The sequence below is a fragment of the Stomoxys calcitrans genome, chromosome 4, assembly GCF_963082655.1.
Source record: "Stomoxys calcitrans chromosome 4, idStoCalc2.1, whole genome shotgun sequence".
Classification (NCBI taxonomy): domain Eukaryota; kingdom Metazoa; phylum Arthropoda; class Insecta; order Diptera; family Muscidae; genus Stomoxys; species Stomoxys calcitrans.
Genome location: NC_081555.1, coordinates 62,810,709 through 62,832,199, shown reverse-complemented (window position 1 = coordinate 62,832,199; position 21,491 = coordinate 62,810,709). Strand labels below are relative to the sequence as shown.

General features: G+C 36.3%; 2 protein-coding genes across 3 annotated transcripts in view; one reads left to right on the top strand and one right to left on the bottom strand.

Moving 5' to 3' along the window:
- LOC106089988 (mannosyl-oligosaccharide alpha-1,2-mannosidase IA) overlaps positions 1-21,491 on the bottom strand; it is a 268,411-nt gene that overhangs the window by 217,772 nt on the left and 29,148 nt on the right. The window lies entirely within an intron of this gene.
- On the top strand, positions 8,071-9,696 carry LOC131997374 (uncharacterized). Its single transcript, XM_059368314.1, has 2 exons — positions 8,071-9,304; positions 9,389-9,696. Exons 1-2 carry the CDS (start codon positions 8,216-8,218, stop codon positions 9,539-9,541), a joined length of 1,242 nt encoding a protein of 413 aa, XP_059224297.1. The 5' UTR covers positions 8,071-8,215; the 3' UTR covers positions 9,542-9,696.

Below are 21,491 nucleotides of genomic sequence, written 5' to 3'. Positions count from 1 at the left end.
CAGATTGGGACAATATAGGTATCAAATGAAAGGTATTTAAATTACGAACTTGATGTAACAATTCGATCTCAAGTGTCGGGGACACCACCCAAAAAAACGCCCACAAATGACAAGTTTAATGATTGAGGCAATATGGGTGTCAAACGGAAGGTAATTGGAAGTAGAATACGAAACTTATATAAAATTTTGGGGTGAAGTCCAAGGGGGCCCCCTCATCCTACCCCAAAAATCACTCCCAAAGGACATGTAGGCCGATCGGGACAATATAGGATTCCAACGAAAGGTACTAAGGTACGAAAATCATATAAAAGTTGGAGATCTATTCCCAGGGGGATCGATCCACCCCAAAATTATGCCCCAAATGGATGGGCATGTACACCGAACGGACAAGATGGGACTCAAACGAACACTATTTGAGACTAGATTTTAGGTCAATTCCCAGGTATTCGCCCCACCCGAAAATTATGCCCCAAATGGATACCAAACGGGACAATATTTATACCAAGCGGGAAAATATGTATACCAAAAGGGAAAATATGGAATTTTAAAGTAAGTTATTCGAGAGTTAAATAAAAATATTAATATTTTTCAAATTTGGAGCATGTCGAAAGGGTACCGCAAACACTTATGGGTGCAGCGAAGCACGCCGGGCCAGTAGTACCTCATACAATGTCTACAATGTTCTCCATTTTCGGGTGCGTGTGGTATATATGCAATTCGTCCATTTGTATTTTCGCATCCTAAATTTTTCTGTTGTCACTGCTCCAATTCACACTATAAATTTATTTTATTTAAAATTTGTATTTTATTTAATATTTTCCACTTTCTAGGGGTTTTCTCCAAATTTTTTCACGTGTTTCTTCAATTACACCAGGGATGCACAAAAGAAATTACGATTGTTTGGGAGAGGAGCAAGAAATTTTGTTTTTCCATTGTGTGGTCAACAGATCCTGGTACACATAGCGGCCATTGGTCTGAAGGAGACGGAAAGTATCTCGTCAATTTTATTGCTCTACTAATGTCTAGACTGTCGTGGCTACTGGCTTTATAGCTTACTTTTGCTCATACAGTTATTGCATGAAAAAAGCCGTATGGTATGTAAGCAGTCAGAGAGGCACATCCCTATTTGATAATAGTCAATATCTCATTCAATAACTTCCTTAAATCTGCCTTTATTGCTTTTTGGTCTACCTATGTGCGCTTCTGGGAGAAAACCCCTTGGTTTTGTTTTTTTTAATATTTTTGCCTTTATTCATCTCTCGTGTACAGTAAAGCAAAGCAACAGTACAAAGATATTTTAAACAGGGAAATTCCACATAAATGCTTCATACCTACTTGATGCTTACGACGCATGTGTGCTGTGTGTGTGTTTACAGTAACGATGACCCTTTTTACTGTCTCAAACAACACACGTGTCTGTGCTCAAAATTCTCTTACAAACAGTGTGTGCAATAAAAAACAACAACAAAAGGTTATCGTTTTGTGTGCGAGGTGGTTGTGCGACCACAATTTTCCTTCCAAAAATCTTCTCTTCCATTTTATTTCTTCTAACAAACCCATCATAAATTAGGCAGCAGCATTTTTCAGCAAACAACAGACTTTTTGGGCAGTATGCACGAGTTACGACACCCACCTTATTGTCTCCACCAAAACCAGTTACGACACCCACCTTATTATCTCCACCAAAACCACCGAGAACGTTAACCTATTGATTTAGGTCATAATTAACGCTGAATAACCAATAAATATATTTGTCTCATATAACCAATATCATTGTTAGCAATAAGAACACCAACTAATTAATAAGAAATTGTTTTGTAACTTTTATTGTATAATTCCAAGAAATCTAGCTTTTACTTTAATCATCATTTATTATATTGTAACTTAGTTTTCTTTAAGATTTAAAATGAAAATAAAAATTATTCTTTGTTCAGACTTCAAATTGCAAAGAGTTATTTTTTTTTTTTAACCACGGAGGTTCCACCATCCTTATCTGGCGCAGTCGGCAGTTCAGTGGACAATCTCGTTGTCCCTTGGAGGAAACACGAAAACACACATCAAGCCAACAACGAGATAGTGGGTATCAACCCTTTATCCACTGGAACCTAGGAGGACACAACAAATCACAACATGACGAAATCAACAAGGAGAACGAGCATCACTAACTTCCTGATCGGGCTTATGTAAGTGTTTGTGTGTGTGTGGAAAAGAAAATAATAATAAAAAAAAAAAAAAAAAAAAAAAAAAAAAAAAAAAAAAAAATAAAAATGGAACTAAGATTATTTTAAGTAAATTAAGAAAAATATAATATCAAAAAAAAAAAAAAAAAAAAAAAAAAAAAAAATCGGAATAGTTGTGAAAAACTCTAAAGAAACATCTTTACCTTTTAAACGCAATTTGAAGGTTAATTTTTTTTTTTTCTGTACCAACCTTTAGAACAGTGTCGAAGGTATATCGACAAAACAAAAAAAAAAAAGAAGAATTTGTGTGGTCAGACCGAGAAGTGAAAGTCGATCCTTGTCATAGACCTTGAATGATCATCATTGGCTTATTCGACAGGAGTACAGAAGGAATATCTGTATAGTGGCACCCACTACTCAATAGTCCACAAATTTCTTCTATTAGATAGAAGAAGAGATAGACAAAATATAAGTTTTTTTTCCCCTCTCTCTCGAATATATATAAGCGAACAAATTGTGAAATCAAGAAATATCGGTACTTATGCCCGACAAAAAGAATCAGAAACAGAAACTTCGATTTATCCCTTATAAATTGAGAAAATTTACTAGCCTAACCTCCATCGCCGGAAGAGACAGTGAATCCCTCGCAGAGGATCCGGACGAAGGTATTGACAAAAGTAACCAGACCCTCACAAATTCTAACAGTACTATTGACGGAGGTGATTTGACCACTTTTGAAGGTAGCTCGTGTTCCATTTTAGATCAAATGAATCAATCGACGCAACCAACTCAAGGCCCGGCAACCAATCAGGTCGAGATTTTCAACTCACTGAGAATCCCCGACGCGATTAAGGATTTGCCTAAATTCGACGGAAACCAAAAACTCCTGTACGAATTCCTCAATAACGTTGAGGAGATCCTATTATATATACGTGGCACGGACAACACTCCGTATGGCCAGATTTTACTAAGGGCCATACGAAACAAAATTGAGGGACAGGCCAATGAGGTCCTCAATATGTACGGAACCCCACTCATTTGGGATGACATAAAGAATAACCTCATACTTCACTACTCAGACAAACGGACTGAGACATCCCTAATAAGAGACTTACACAATGTCAGGCAGTATAATAAGGCTATCGAGCCATTCTACGGAGAGATTATAGAAATTCAATCTTCTCTTTGTAATAACATACTTATTCATGAAAAAGACCCTGGAGTAATAAACGCAAAGAAATCCCTCTATTCCGAGATGTGTTTAAACTCTTTCCTTAGTGGCCTAAATGAACCACTTGGATCTAGGGTAAGAGCGATGCAACCGCGTTCACTGGCTGAGGCATTATCTTGTTGTGTCAAGGAGCAGAATATATCATACCAGAGGGCACCACAGACAAATAGGGTCGGATACCATACACAGTACAGACCGTATGAGAACCGTTTTCAACAGAACAGGAATCGCAATCAGAATTGGCAACGAAATCAGGATTACGGGAATACTAGACACTTGCCTCCAGTGGACAAGCGACCCCAATCAAACCAGTTCGACCGAAATTTCACCCCTCAGGTCCATTTTAATAGAAACAGGAATCAGTATCTTCCAAACAGCTCGAGATACCAACCTTATGAGCCCAGGCATTTGAACCACGACATACCAAGAATAAAAGCGAGTCCTAGCCAACAGACTAGATTTAATCCAAATCTGAATTTCCATGAGACAACCACATCCAACAATTATCGGCAGCTAGATAAGTACCTAGACAACGACCCAAACAATTTCGTAGAAAATCAAAACTTACACCGACGGCAGGAATTTATCAACAACGGGCACAATAATAACGAGCCAACCAATATTGAGGACGCTGGAAATTTTTTCAGATCAGCCTCCAACAGCCAATTGGTTACATAAATCCAACTAAACACCCGTCGACCTTACCATACGTTTCCATCCTTCTACCTTGCGGCAAACCTTTGAAATTTCTCCTAGACACGGGAGCATCCTCTTCTTTTATAAACCCCGAATATGTCTCGCCAAAGGAACAAATTCAGTGCGACCCCGTAACTATTACTACTGTCTTTAAAAGTTACCAAATAGATAAACAGGTAGACCTGCCAATATTTCCAGAGTTCAACCAAACAGGATCCCTTAAATTCCTCATTTTTAGATTTCATAATTTCTTCGACGGACTTTTGGGCATGGATGCACTTCTTTTACTCAAAGCCAAAATTGACCTTGCGAATAGAACCTTAATTACCGGAAACGCTGTCAACAATATCAGTTTCAAGACAAATCAATCTACCGAAATTAAAGAAATTCAAGCTAAATCTAAAACCCTGATAAAATTGCCTATCAATGAGCAGAATGGCACTGTCTACATTAATCCCATTGAAATAGCACCAAAGCTTTTCGTTAGCTCTGGTCTGTACAATGTCGAGAACGGGTACAGCTCTATCGAAATAACAAACTTATCTGACGGAGACCAGATATTTATGTTAGACGCCCCATTGGTGGCGAGACGGTATGACGAGACCGACTTTATAGAACTGAATAATTTCAACTTGGCAATTAGTAATGATGGCGAGGACGAACTCGATCATCCTTCCGGACCTCACCTGAACGACTTATTGAGAACAAGTCACCTTAATAGCGAAGAACGAAAGAAACTCTTAAAAGTATGTACAGAATACAGTGACCTTATTTATAGGGAAGGGGAGCCACTTTCGTTTACAAGTAAAATAAGACACAAGATAGTCACTAGTGATGATATCCCCATATACACGAAGTCGTACAGATACCCATACGTGCACAAGCAGGAGATTCAGACTCAGATAAATAAGATGTTAGAACAAGGGATTATTCAACATAGCTACTCACCCTGGAGCTCTCCAATCTGGATAGTCCCTAAGAAGATAGACATCCATGGTAATAGGAAATGGAGATTGGTGATAGACTATAGGAAAGTCAACGACAAGACTATATCTGACAGATATCCAATACCAAATATAAATGAGATATTGGATAAACTGGGCAGATGCATGTACTTCACCACCCTTGATCTAGCTAGCGGTTTCCACCAGATTGAGATGGACCCTAGACATATTCAGAAAACGGCATTTACCGTGGAAAATGGGCACTATGAGTTTACTAGAATGCCTTTCGGGCTAAAAAATGCCCCAAGCACTTTCCAACGGGTAATGGACAATATCCTAAAAGATCTCATAGGGAAGGTATGCCTTGTATACCTAGATGATATAATCATATATTCCACTTCACTACAAGAACACCTGGAGGGTATAACGCAGGTATTCAGAAGACTTAGGGAAGCCAATTTTAAGATCCAAATGGATAAATGTGAGTTTCTTAGAAAGGAGATCTCCTTCCTGGGGCACATTATAAATTCTGAAGGTATAAAACCCAATCCGGCGAAGATCGATGCCATAAAAAATTTTCCATTACCTAAGACACGTACGGAAATTAAGGCATTCCTTGGACTCGTGGGTTACTATCGCAAATTTATTAAAGATTTGGCCAAACTCACTAAACCACTCACCCAATGCCTGAAAAAGGGAGCAACCATCCAGATAGACCAGAAGTATAGCGAGGCATTTGAGACATGTAAAAATTTACTGATGAACGATCCCATCCTTCAGCATCCCGACTTTACTAAACCCTTCATTCTCACAACAGACGCTAGCAATATTGCATTGGGAGCTGTTTTGTCACAGGGTAATATAGGTAGAGACAAGCCAATTTGTTTCGCGAGCCGCACCCTCTCACAGAGCGAATGCAATTATTCGACAATAGAAAGGGAATTACTGGCAATAGTTTGGGCAGTGAAGTATTTCCGCCCGTACCTTTTTGGAAGAAAGTTCAAAATTTTTACAGATCACAGACCCCTCACCTGGGTAATGAACCTGAAAGAACCAAACTCCAAATTAATTAGATGGCGACTAAAATTGGAGGAATACGACTATGAGATTGTCTATAAAAAAGGGAAGCTTAACACGAACGCTGATGCTCTTAGTCGAGTAAAGATAAATGAACCATTGGAAGAAAATAGACAAGAACTTTTCAACAACACAAGCACAATTCATAGCGCGGACGAAAATTTGAATGACGGTATTCCCATTTCAGAGAGACCTTTAAATGAATTCAACCTACAGGTGATTTTCGAAAGGGATCGCACAGGGTCACCCATGACCATAGAGAACATTTTTAGGAATAGACAGAGGAGAATTTTGCGTAGAGAGCAGTTCAACGAAGGAATCATGCTAGACATATTTAAGGAATACTTTCCCCCCAATAAGCAGACGGCTATTTACACGAATGATGAAATCTTTGCAATAGTACAGTTGACTTATTCCAAATATTTTTCACAAGCTAAGACATTCCGTCTCATTAGGTGTACCGAAATTCTTGAGGACATAATGACTGAGGAGAAACAAGAGGAAATAATTCGCGACTACCACGAACGATCGAATCATAGAGGCATAAATGAGACATTGTCTCACCTTAAGAGGAAATATTATTTCTTAAATATGAAAGATAAGATCACCAAAACACTGAACCATTGCGAGAAGTGTAAGACCTTTAAATATGATAGGAATCCCCCAAAACTGAAATTTTTAGTTCCAGAAACACCATTAAAACCCCTGGAAATACTTCATATCGATCTCTACAGTATTAACAATAATCAAATACTGACTGTCATAGACAAATGTTCCAAATTTGCTTGCGGATACGCACTTAGTTGCAGGAATAGTATTACGGTTCTTAAAGCATTCAAGAATTTTATTAGTTCCTTTGGTATACCCAAAATGGTTGTCTGTGACCAAGGCTCCGAATTCGTTGCAAACATCTTCAAAGATTTCTGCAGACAATTCCAAATAGAATTACACTTTACATCTTTCCAACAGACTAGCAGTAATTCACCTGTAGAAAGGTTACACTCCACACTTACTGAAATATACAGACTAATACTATCTAAGAGAAAGGAAAAGGGATTCTCAACAGAACACGAGGAAATACTGTCTGAAACATTGATAACGTACAATAACGCTATTCATTCCACGACCAAACACACACCCTACGAGTTATTTTTTGGACGACCATACAAATTCATGAAGACATTAAATTTTTCAAACGAACATGACTATTTAACGAAACTAAATACTTTCCTTGACGAACTATACCCCGAAATTCAAAAACATGTCCGAGACACAACAAAGACAAGAATCGAAAACCTGAATGATTCTAGAGAGGATCCTGAAGACGTCACTGATGGCCAAATCGTTTTCAGGAAAGAATCAAGAAGAAACAAATTGACGCCTAGATATTCAAAGCAAACAGTTGAAAAAGATGGCAAATTTACCATTCTTACTAAAGGGCAAAAGAAATTACATAAATGTAGATTAAGGAAACAACATAAAAAATAAAAAAAAAAAAAAAAAAAAAAAAAAAAAAAATAAATAAATAAATAAATAAATAAATAAAAACTAAAATTTTAATTGTATCAAGAATTATTATAGCCTTTGCAAAAAGAAAAAGAAATGTCCTATACTATTACTACATGTTTAGTACATAAATAAACAAATAAACAATAATTCAGTAAATTAATATGAATATACTAGGGATAGAACATTGACCAGAACTACCCTCACGCTCTTCTCACACAAACTAACACTAATCTTTCACTTTTAGAATTCCTTCAATTCAGGCACAAATAATCGAGGTACACAACTTGCCAACACACCAAAGCATTTTACCACTGCGTTTAGGCCCCGCAAGATTCGTCACAAATCTCAACAGCTTTATTCACATCATTAATCTTGAAAACTACAAAACAAACATTGACGTTATAGAATACAATCTTGACCTTTTCGAGAAACATATATCTGAACCTAACATCGTAAGAATAACTAAGCTAAAACTTGCAGAATTAAAGACCAAGTTTTTAGCATTATACCCAATTAAAAGACAGAGAAGAGGGCTAATAAATGGACTAGGTTCCGTGATTAAATTCATAACGGGTAACATGGATGACCAAGACGCTAGAACAATAAATCAACAGATAGAAAACATTTACTCAAACCTAAACAACGTTACATATACACTTTCACACGAACATTCAATCAACTTTAAAATGATTGAAAGATTCAATAACATAACATCCCACATAAATAACGAACAGCACACAATAGAAAGATACATGTTGAGCACAACTAATAAAATAAAACAGGAAGAGGACATACTATTACAAACACAATACCTCAACCAGATAAACTACAACATCGACCTTCTAACACACCACTTAACAAACATAGCTGAGGCAGTAGTTCTGTCAAAACTAAATATAATTTCAAGATTCCTCCTCAGCCCGGAAGAACTCGAAAACATAGAAGTCAAATTAAAACAAAAAAATATTGAAGTCAGATCTATCGAAAATATTTATGAAATGCTAGGCATGCAAGCCTACTACAATGAAACAAATATCATTTTTAATATTCTTGTACCGAATGTCTCTGAAGAAGACTATTTTCTATACCACATAATTCCTTTACCAATAAACATAACTAAGTTAATAATAACAGAACCATATATATTGTTTAATGAAAATTCCACACACCATCACAAAACACTTTGCCCATCGATCGAAGGAACATATTATTGCGGTATACCGATCCGACAGGAAGAAACCAAATACTCGTTATGTATTGGAAACTTAATAAACAATAAAGAAGCAAATTGCCCAATTAGTGACGTTGGAAAAAGGGAATCGATCACACAAGTGGAACAAAACCTAATACTTTTTATTCACTCACCAGAGACACTAATAAATTCTACTTGCAGTATCAAAACTCTCACAGTAAAAGACACAGCCCTTGTGCGTTTCCAGAACTGTGACGTCTCAATAAATGGTATAACATACCACGATGATACCGATGCATATTGGGATCAACTCCACATACCCCCGTTACCAAACAGCAACATTTCCGTAAACTCCACAATCGAAATACTTAGTCTTCAAAAACTCGAGGATTTCAACTTTCTAACCAACAACAGAATTAGCAACCTGGAAATAACCACTACAACAGTTCACTCAGTCACAACAACAACAACATTAGTATGCACAATAGTAGTCATTACCATACTCATCATTGTCATTAAACGAAAAAATACGTACAAACACCACTTTCCACCTCCACAGCCTATCACTCCGACCACAACATCTTCATTGTGGCCGTCGCTCTATCTTAAGGGGGGAGGAGTTACGACACCCACCTTATTGTCTCCACCAAAACCAGTTACGACACCCACCTTATTATCTCCACCAAAACCACCGAGAACGTTAACCTATTGATTTAGGTCATAATTAACGCTGAATAACCAATAAATATATTTGTCTCATATAACCAATATCATTGTTAGCAATAAGAACACCAACTAATTAATAAGAAATTGTTTTGTAACTTTTATTGTATAATTCCAAGAAATCTAGCTTTTACTTTAATCATCATTTATTATATTGTAACTTAGTTTTCTTTAAGATTTAAAATGAAAATAAAAATTATTCTTTGTTCAGACTTCAAATTGCAAAGAGTTATTTTTTTTTTTTAACCACGGAGGTTCCACCATCCTTATCTCACGCGGTTCTGAAATTGCAGAACTACTATTGTAATGGTAGCAAAATTAACTACTAACAATCAGCAGAGAGTGTTTGTTGTTTTCAGCAGACATTTTTCTATGAGTGTAGTTTTTATGTCCGCTGTTATTTAAATTCGTTCAAAGATTAGCAAGCCGTAGAAAAATGGAAAAAAGTTGTACGTTATTTGCTTGCAAAATTGAAAGATACGATATAATTTTTGAGGGTCCCGAAAGACAAAAAGTATTTTTTTTTATTAATCGCTTACCCTCCATTTTTTCCTTTTTATCCCAATAAGCAATCTACGAAATATTATGGCGATCGCTTAACAATAACCCGTGCCGACACGACGTTCAAATTTTTATATAGTGTTTTCTTAAGCCGTTATTACACGGCACATAGTTGTCTAATGATATGTCACATTTTGTATTCACATGTGATTTAAAATGTTTGTCAAAATTGTCAATTTACATACGATTTGTCTTTTTTGCTATCGCACCTGTATGTTCATACGACCTAACCTAAAAATGTGAGCAAATCTGATTTTTCTATACGTAAATATTGTTGAAGTGTTGAGAAAGGAGGTTAAAGAATAGAGCATGCTCTAAACCAAAAAATTACATGTGCTATTTTGAAAATGATTTTCATGTGTTAGTTTTAATTGTATCACAAGACATATATAACTCAACATGTGCTAAATTTGACATATCATAAGACGCCTACATACCTTGTAATAGAGCCATTAGAAATCCAGTTGAGTATTTTAGCATGAAATTGGTAAACTAAGTATACATTTATATGGAATTTATTAAAAGCACCACAAACTGTACCCTGAACCTCTACTGTGGTTGTGATAACATATGTAGCTGAACTCGATATTACTTATGATTCTATCCTCATATCCTTTCTCATATCCCGTCTATCCTCATATCCTTTCTGTGCTGATGTGATAGTTCGACTTAGAATGAATGAATGTAACTACGCTCTTATAAGTATAAATCCAGCAAATTATATATATTGGAGCTAAATCTAAATCTGAGCCGATTATTCGAAAAATTGATAGCGTTTGGTTCTGAGCTAAAAAAGTGATATATGCTAATTTTCGTGATGATTGGATAACTAATGCGATCTCCAACTTAATTGCAAAAAAAAAAAACGACAGCGGACTATCATCATAGAAAGGAAATGCGGATAGACGGACATGGCTATACCGAACCAGCAGGAATTTCTGAGTCGAACTACACATTTTATCACAGCCACAGTAGTGGTGCAGGGAACAGTTTGTGGTTTTGTAATAAATTCCGAATAAATGTATACTTAGTTTACCAATTTCATGCTAGAGCCCAAAATACTCAACCAGATTCTTTAGAAAGCACTACATTCAACTTTGAACGTTGTGGCGGCATAGGTTATTGGTAACCGATCCCCATAATATTTTGTTATTTGCTGATTGGGATCAACAGGGTTGAAAATGGAGGGTAAGCGTTTTCCTACTCTTGCAGAAAAAAAAAATTGCTTTATAGCATGGGATGTTTAAATATATTTATGGCATTTTTTTGGTTTTTTTTTAACTTTTTACCCTTAGAAAACAGCAGGAAATGTTTGCTAGTATAGCAAAAAGTTACTGCTATCTCAATTTTAGCAGACATTCTCCTGCTAAGATAAGTTGAAAAGAGGGTGCGAATATTAATCCAACCCATGCCACTATGGATGTACACCTAAGCCAGTAATTGGCTTGTTGTGCGCTCTAAATACTAAAATCGAAGTCAGGAATTCCGTGCTACTTACAAAATCCTTAATTATTCTCCATGCCACGCCCTTAAGTTGGTTCATATCTGGTATTGTGTCCCCACCTAAATGCCAGTATCTGTTATCCACGAAAGCCGGGCAATCAGTTACCGGCACTCAGATACTGCAAACATTTTTGCTGTTTCTACAAACAAATTTCGCTTTTAAAAACTTTTTTCCATCTGCCAAATTATCACGGAGAGAATTAAAACAAATAATTAAAGAGAGTAACTTACACATTTTATTTTATGCACCCCGGCTTTAAACGAAAGAGGTATCCCAAAGAAAGCTAATGAAGAGTAAACGGAAACTTTGTTACCCATGTTGTATGGCAAGCCATATCGCATTAGGGTTAGGTTCTGTAGTCAATTTATAAACATTTAATAATACTTTTTAGCCATTTTATTAAGTTTTAACGTAACCGTCATAAAAAATAGAGTAATAATGACAAATCGACGTGGCTAATACAAAAACGTTTAACGAAGTATTTCTCATTAACATGCCACTGCTTTAAATGCCGTTTGCTTTCTCAATCCCAGATAAGAATATTACGTTTAGTGTAAACAAATATTCAGTTCTTTGCTTCTATACCAAATTATATTTATACGACCATTTGATTGTTTACCAACAAAGTTATATTTGACCTTTTATAAAAGAAATGAAAAATATTTATACAGTACACAAATGTTCTAGAACACGCACGCATACACAAATATTAAATTTTTACGTACAATTGATAAGGCAATTATTCCGCAATAATTTCTATATCATGAGAAATTATACTTACACTTGTAGTACCACTAAAAATAAGCATTAAAAACGACTTGTAATCGTTCAAATCAAAAAGACTTCAAACACTAAGAAAATTCAATTCAATTAATTTTTCGAAGAAGAATATAGTATGCAATAAACAAAATGAGAAGTATAATCTGAACATTTGGTTCTGGTTCTGAGTCGCAGTAAGCTTGATTAAACCGAACTAGACAGCAACCCTGGATAAATTTTCTGACTCTTACTCCAGTTTCTAAACCTCGATTCGCTTAATATACTCCAGCCTAATGACAATATGTTCTTGAACACGACAATATTCCGACAAATGGAAATGCAGCGGAATTTGCTAGAAAGGGGTCATACTAGGTGAGCAAACTGGAAAAACATTTGATTGTTAAAAAGTTGTAGGCATAAAACAATAAAATAAAATGGAAAGTTTCTATTCTGTCGAAAGTATGGAAATAAGCAAAACATCTAACATCAAGAATACGAATATAAATTTTCTCAGTCTCGGAGAAAGCTTTAATACCACCATGCTGAGATTGTGCGGAATATGGTGCTCACATTAACGAAATTTGCGCGTAGAATTTCTATATGAAAATGACTGGGGTAAAAATATAAGATTTTTTTGTTTGAATTTTGGCACATAAATATAATGAAAAAATATAATTCTGATTTAGTTTATGCGTATACATAAACCATCAGCTAAAATTTCACTGAAACTGCGAGAACAAAATTTAACAAATGACGAACCGTTCTAATGGTAGCCACTTTAAATCATTTGATATGTACAGCTGTGACTCATGGCTGTTCACGAAAAGGAGGAGATATAGCGTATTCATGGGACCGGTCCTTGATGGAGTAGAGCGTTATTGTTGACCCGAAATTGAACTGGAGAAGAAACGTTTAGTATAAAGTCAAACGGGGGGTGAATGCGCTCAACATTTTTCGCAACTCGGTAGCCAGGAGTTGGGGACTATGGCCATGTACGGCCCACAGGATATACACTACTACTGTTGTTCGGCTGATCCTCATTTATGGGTGCTTGGTGGCTTGAGAAGATGTTTATGCGTGGTATGTATTTTGTATTTGTATTTTATTATGATAAAACCCATACAAAAGACAGTGTCTTATATAAAGCATGGGTTAGTAAATTGATAATTACAATGAGTTCAACAAGTTTTGATTTAAATAGAACAATAATTGGTATAAAATATTTAACAATTTAAGCAAAGTTACTGATACAATATTTAAGTAAAAAAAAAAGGTTAAAACAAAATAAAAGAAGAAGAAAAAGAAACTTTAAAGAAAATTTAACCATTTAATCAAAGTTACTAATAAAATAAATTAAAAAATAGTTATAAAAAAACAAAACAAATAATTAATTAAAATGATTATAAATCAAAGATTTGAACTGTCGTTCATTACTTATAATTTGAATACTATTGGGAAGATTATTCCAGAGACGTATAGCATTAACAAAGAACTGTTGTTCAGATACACGATATTGATGACGTATTTGTATTACTTGTTTACCTCTTGTAGAGTTGGCAAAACGCAATACAGAAGCCAGATATGACGGTTCATTGGTATAAATTATCTTGTGGATCATTTGCAACAAGCGCATCTTAAGGAACGAGTTAAAAGAGACACCATATACTTGTCTGGCAAAGTCAGATACCCCGTCTCTTCTACGCAAACCAAAAATGTATCTAACGACATCGTTAAAGGCCACGAGCAATTTATTCCTATGAGTTACATCACAACCGTAAAAAACATCGCAAGAGTATAATAGTTTCGGCAGAATAAATGTCCTTGCCAAAAGCATTCTTATTGACAAAGGGGTATACTGTCGACTCATATATAAGTTTCGTAAAACGCCGTGGTCCTGCCCACTGTCATACTGACATGATTCTTCCATTAAAGTCTATCATCAAACTCCAAACCAAGGTTTCTTGCAGATGAAACAATCTCAATTGGGGCTCCAGCAATTGCCACATCAAGATTGGGCGGAATTGTCACCCGATTCCTACCAATTACAAGGCACCTTGACTTTGTTGGATTAAAAAGTAGTCCGTTGGCATTTTCCCATGTGTTTATCCTATCCAAGTCATTATTTAGTCGAAGTACGCCATCGATCTGCCTCTCCGGCGAGGAGCTCATATACAGCTGTATGTCGTCGGCATACATATGAATACCACAGTTGCGCAACTGTCCAGGAAGGTCATTGCTATATAAGGAAAAAAGGAGTGGGCCCAATACAGACCCCTGTGGAACACCTCTTGAGACTGGAAGATAACTAGAACAACACATACCGATTGGCTTCTATTCGTAAGTTAGGAATATATAAGATCCGTTGTTCTTTCAGAAAATTTAAATAAATGTTTCAGTTTAAGGCAAAGTATATTGGGATCAACGGAATCAAATGCTTTCGAATGATCTAAAAGAACAAGAAAGGTAATTTTATCGCTGTCAATATCACTCCTTACATCTTCAACTACTTTCAAAAGTGCAGTAGTGCAACTGTACTTTGGCCGGAAACCAGATTGAAAATCTGTTAGCAGCGAATGGGACCGGTCCTTGATAGAGTAGAGTTGTTGCTTTTTCGGGAGGCTAAATACCTGGGCGTTATTGTTGACCAGAAATTAAACTGAAGAAGAAACGTTTAGGATAAAGTCAAACGGGGCTGAATGCGCTCAACTATTTTCGCAACTCGGTAGCCAGGAGTTGGGGACTATGGCCAAGTACGGTCCACAGGATATACACTGCTGCCGTTCGGCTGATCCTCATTTATGGGTGCTTGGTGGCTTTCGAGAAGGTGTTTATGCGTGGTATGATGGAGAAGGTGCAGTGCGAGGAGGAGTGCACCGAGAGCAGCGCTGAAAGTGTTACCTAATCTGAAACCTTTACACTTGTAAGTAGATTGCGCGGAGCTGAAGATTGTCCTCTGACTGAGAGAGTCAGGGACATGGCAAATGCAAATTACAAATTTTGCCCATGAACATTCCACTAAGGAACAGGGGCAAATTTCTTACATATCAATGAGTGCAGTCCGATTCAAGTTTAAGCTCAATGATAAGGGGCCTCCTTTTTAAAACCGAGTCCGAACGGCGTGCCGCAGTACGACACTTCTTTGGAAAGAAGTTTTACATGGCATAGTACCTCACAAATGTTGCCGGCATTCTGATGGTCTCGCCAGGATTCGAACCCAGGCGTTCAACGTCATAAGTGGACATGCTAACCTCTGCGCTACGGTGGCCTCCAGGAAATGGCACTCTTTGGAATTACGCGCATTCGTTTGTTCTGCGGAAGGTCGCTGGCGTGGGACATCTACGTGATATTGGCGACGCGACGGACTATGTGCCGGGGGGTTTTTTCTTCGATGACGACCTGAGAGTAGTCTTCCCGTGAAGGGAGCTTTGGTCTAGAGGCATCCCGCTATTCTTGGGTTTCTTCGTCTTCACGGATGGTTCCAAGCTGGATGGGGCATCAGGCAGGGGTTTTTGTTGAATTTCTGGGAATTAGAGAGTCACATTGACTTCTGGATGGCTGCAGTGTCTTTCACGCAGAGGTTTTCGCAATCCTTTGGGCTCTGGAATGGTGGATAACGGGGCGGCCCTCTAGTCGGTGAGACTTCTTTTGGTCTCTATGCCAGCTCTTAAGATTTGCTTTATCTTTTTTCGGCTTTCATCTCTCTTTTCTCTCCTATTACATTTCTTTCTAGGACGAACACATGGACCAGAAGTTGCCGAATAAAACCGTTGCCAACTTTTATTGCCAGGCCGGTGTCCTTTAACACAACCGTTGAATATTTTGAATAATTATTTAACACTTAAGAATACAAGCAACTAACTAAGTCGGGCGATTACTGAATGGAAGTAAGAAGGAGGTCAGTATAGCTATTGGTATCATAACGGGACATATAGGATTACGAGATCACTTATGAAAGATCGGTGCGGCAAGTGATAGCATGTGTAGGGCATGCGGGGAAAATGATGAGACGTTGGATCATTTCCGATACCGGCACTTAGGTGGTGACACATTACCAGACATGAACCAACTTTGGAAAGTAGTATTGAAAACAATTAAGGATTTTATAAGTAGCACGGAATTCCTAACTTAAAATTTTCTTTTTAGAGGTTACTTGATAGTTCTTAGAGCACACAATAAGCCGATTACTGGCTTAGGTGTATATCCATAGTGGCATGGGGTGGATTAATATCTCCATCCTCTTTTCAACCTAACCAAAATCGGGCGATTGTGACTTTTAAAACCCCTACCCAAAGTGAAGAAATGTCAAAATTGGATTAAAAGAAATCCAGTTTTCGCAAATATTTGTTTATAAATGGACTTGTTAGTGCTCTATAAATGAAAATTGGTTAATGTATGTACATGGAGTTATATCTAAAACCTATCATCAGTAAAAATAGAGAAGAAAGTCTCCGAACCATTGAGTACCAAACAACTAGATAATCTGTAATGTGATATTTTTACCTTTACCTCTTTGCCTTTAGAAAAATTTAAAAATAATCCGCCTACATTAACTGGCATTTGATTTAATTATTGAAGTTTCTACAACCAGAAATTCAAGAAAGAGAGAACGGAATCTAAATTGGAAAATAAAGAAAAAACCACACGACAGAAATGCTTTGAGATTTTTCTACGTTCAATTAAAAATAATTTTTTGCAAATTGCATAAAAGTCGCTCTTTTGCAGAAAAAGTCGCAAAAAGTATTAATCTCAAAGAGGCACAAAAAGGATATCGTAGCGCAGAGATTAGCTTATGGCGCTGAACGCTTGGGTTCCAATCCTAGCGAGAACATCAGATACAATTTTTAGCTGTGGTTATCCCCTCCTATTGATAGCGACATTTGTGAGGTACTGTGCCATGTAAAAACATAAAAGGTGTCGCGGAACGCCATTCGGACTAACCTTTAAAAAGGAGGTTCCTAATTGTTGAGCTGAAACTTGAATCGGCCGTGCCGGCACTCATTGATATGTAAGAAGTTTGCCCATTTTCCTTAATGAAAGTTTCACGGGCAAATTTTCATTTTGGTTATGACAGAACATTTGTTCCACTTATAGACCTCAGAATAGAATTCCAAGTGCCTCCATATTCTGTGCACCTTCTGCAATTTCTGACACTTAGTTTCGAGATGTCTTCCTCCCTTTGGTTTTAAATAGATTTAGTTGATTCAATTGAAAACAGCCAGTAAATGGCGTTACACAGTGGGCCAAATGGCAAAAAAATTGGAAATAAGTCTACAACTTTTTATCTGTTGATTTTAGCCATACAAAATGTTCTAGACATTTGTAGAGGAGGACATAGGCTTTCAGAAAAGTGCTGTTGTTGGTCCATATCTTTAATACAGGGTGAGCTACAGGGTGTCAAAGTTGACCACTTTTGACTTCTCCAAGCTTCTGGGGGCCATAACTTTTGATCTACTCAACCGATTTACATGATTTAGGACTCTAGAGAAAGAGCTTGACAAGATCTAAAAAACTTATGCATAAAGTACCATGCCATCGTGTACTGTTAAGGAGTTATGAATTGTTTAATTTTAAAATATGAAAATTTGGCCTTGGTTTTTTTCAGTGTTTTTTAAATAACTCCGTCAATTTTAAAGCTATAAACTTCATACTTCACACAAATTATGCCAGCATATGTGTGCATAAAATACAAAAGGAATCACGTGAATATCTTTGGCGGTTTAAAAATGGCATCGTTTTCAATATGAAAAATATTTTTTTTGTCAAAAAATTGCAAAATTTTTCAAAAAAGATACTCCCATTTCCTTTAAGTTTTCGCAAACTTTGGCCGTCAAAGCATTATCATTTCTTTCCATTTTCACAAAGTCGAGGTATTAAGAAAAGTTTTAAGTGCTAATTTGGCTAATTTCGATATCAAACAACACCGTTATCTTAAGACCAAAATGGCCAATTTTTTTACTAAACTTCAAAAGTTTCTCACTGGAAAAAAAGTTCCACGGGGATTTTTTCGCTTTTTTTGAACTTAAATGAAAGCTTAAAATGTTCCCAACATTTTAAGGTATGTCTCGCCATATCCTAGCCATAAATGAGATCGTAGCGATCAAAATACTGAAAAAAGTCAATTTTCAAGTAGTGCTATATTCATTGCTAAAAAACAAGTATTACGTCACATTTTATTGCAAAGATGTTAAATAAACTTTTATTTGGTAACACTTCTTCTACAAAACACAAAAAGAATCATGGAAATATCTCTATTCTATTCCATTTTATGGAACCGGCAATAAAAAAGTCAATTTTTCAAAAAAGTCGAATTTCCCAAATTTTGTTTTTGTTGTCCTAATTGCACATGACACACTATAGCCATATTTACGCAACATACCTTATCGTAAAGGAAATTTTCATACCTTTCCAACGATGTATAAAACATTTCTCAACTCGGATTCTATCTACTCTAAAATTCATTTACACTTCATTAAACTCTATATAAAAATGTCTATTTGTAAAATGGAACCTTATATGGGGCCTACACTAAAACATTGATAGATTTGCCCAGGGTTTACAATACAAATGTGTTAGAATAAAAAAAGGTCTCCTGCCAAAGTTTAAAAAATTTGGAATAAAAATATGTGTTTTAGAGCGAAAACACTTCGCATCGGCGTGCGTTTGTATAGTACCTACATCTATTTTTAATGTAAGCTGATGATTTTTGAATAAAAAGTAACCTAGAAATATACCTGCATATATATATATATTTGTGTTAAGATTTGATGCAGACAAATGTTACCTGTTTCGCTATGTCGAATTCCCAGGAAATCCACCGTATCAATGAATGTGAAAAAACCTACCCATAAAAAATTCATTGTCATTTTTTTTAACCAAATTCGAGATAAGGTAAATAATTATAGAAGAGTAAGTAAAAAGAGGCACTTTGGACCCCTTTTTACGATTGCGTCTGATACCTGAAATGGGTCATTAATTGTGAATATATTGCATAAATATTTGAACAAAATCCAAATTTTCTTCATTATATTTTGTAGAGGCGTAAAGGACATTTATAAGTTATGGAAGTCATACTGAAGTATTCCACTCTTTCGAAAATTGTATGGGACATCAAAAATGATTCCAAATCATACACGGAGTCATTTAAGGAACTTGTTTACACTTTGGACCACATATATGGAATAAGGCTAAATAAAGACGCTTTAGACAAACTTGAAAAATTCTACAAATCATTTGAGAGAAGGTTGCCAGAATGTTCATTCGCAAAAATCAAGTTTTTCAAAATGTATGAGAAGTGGCTGAAATCGGATCTACTTATTGAAATTAAACCGCTGATTCCCGGCCGGCCTAGCAAAGCATACGACGAAGTTACGGAGAAAACCAAAAAGAAAAAACAAGAGGAACTATTGGCGGCACATCCGCCAAATTTAATAAAAGATACGTTCAAAACAGCATTGTTAAAAACACAACCAAAAAATGTTGGACGAATTGTCGATGTTTTACCATTAGCATCTCCGAAAAGGGTAAAGAGAATGGTAGAAAGTATTCCAACTCCAAAATCGACTACAGAATTCACGGAGGAAGATGCACTGGCCCTGATTTTGAACCTATGCCTCTCAAGAAACAAATACTCAACAATGAGGAAGGCTCTTCGTGAAAAAGGATGGGGTTGTTTACCCTCAAAACATAAATTGTACAACACCAGGACGAAAATGGTGCCATCAAATATATACGTGGACGAATTAAAAGCAAGAGTGAAACTTGCTGATCTTGTTGAAAATACAGCTGTTAGAATTATTTCTAATTTTACTGAAGAACAGTTGAACACATGTAATAATTCCGAAGTGGTTTTGATCAGCAAATGGGGTTGTGATGGATCATCTGGATTTTCCGAATATAAGCAACAAACAGAAATAGATACCAACTTCGCATCAATTTTCATGGCATCATTAGTACCATTGAGAATGAGATTGTACAAGGACCAATCTTCATCATCGAAAGAAAATGCATTTCAAGATATATGGATAAATAGAACACCTGGGTCAAAATATTTATGTCGCCCAATTCGGTTTGAGTATACAAAGGAAGACCGGAACACAACACGATCTTTGGTGAACGAAATAAAGGAAGAAATTGCTGCATTACCCATGATTGTTATAAACCAATTGGGAAGAAATATAAAAGTTTCGTTTCAACTACAACTCACTATGATCGATGGAAAGGTGGCAAACGCATTAACTGGCGTTATGTCCAATTGGAGATGCAATATTTGTGGCAAGAAGAATGGGCAATTCGAGGACAAGTCTGATGAAAATTTAGTAAACGAAAATGCGCTCAATTTCGGTATTTCGCCCCTGCACTGTAGAATTCGATTCATGGAGTATTGTTTGCATTTATCGTATGACCTTAAATATCGGACTAGCCCTGGAAACCGCGATGTCTCTGCTAGAAACAACCAAGATCTTCACAAAATGAGGCAGGAAGAGAAGAATCGAATCCAGTTGGAGTTTAAACAAAAGGGACTTATAATAGATAAACCTCTTTACGGATACGGAAGCACAAATGATGGCAACTCGGCAAGGCGGTTTTTTGAGGACCCCGTATCGACATCTAAAATAACCGGTCTTGATGAACACTTGCTAAGACGATTCAAAGTGATTTTGGCTGTAATCAATAGCAAAAAGATGATAAATTCAACCAAATTTGAAGCTTATAGTAATGACACAAAAAACATTTTATCTGATTTATATTCGTGGAAAGCTTTAACACCGACAGTACATAAAGTCTTACATCATGGCAAGGAAATTGTGGAATACAACATACTTCCGTTAGGAGAACTTACAGAAGAAGCTCAGGAATCCCGTAATAGAGATGTTAAACAGTTCCGGCTTTTCAATACCCGAAAGAGCACCAAATTTAACCAAAATTATGATTTACTTCAATATTTATTGTTATCGTCTGATCCGGTACTATACAGCATCAGAACTAAATGGCTACCAAAAATATGTGACGATATAGATAAGGACGATCCCGATGCCATTCAAATTAAAGAGCTTTTAAATTTTGATACCTTAGATTATTTGGTAGAGAATAAAATCAAATAATACAAAACTAAAAT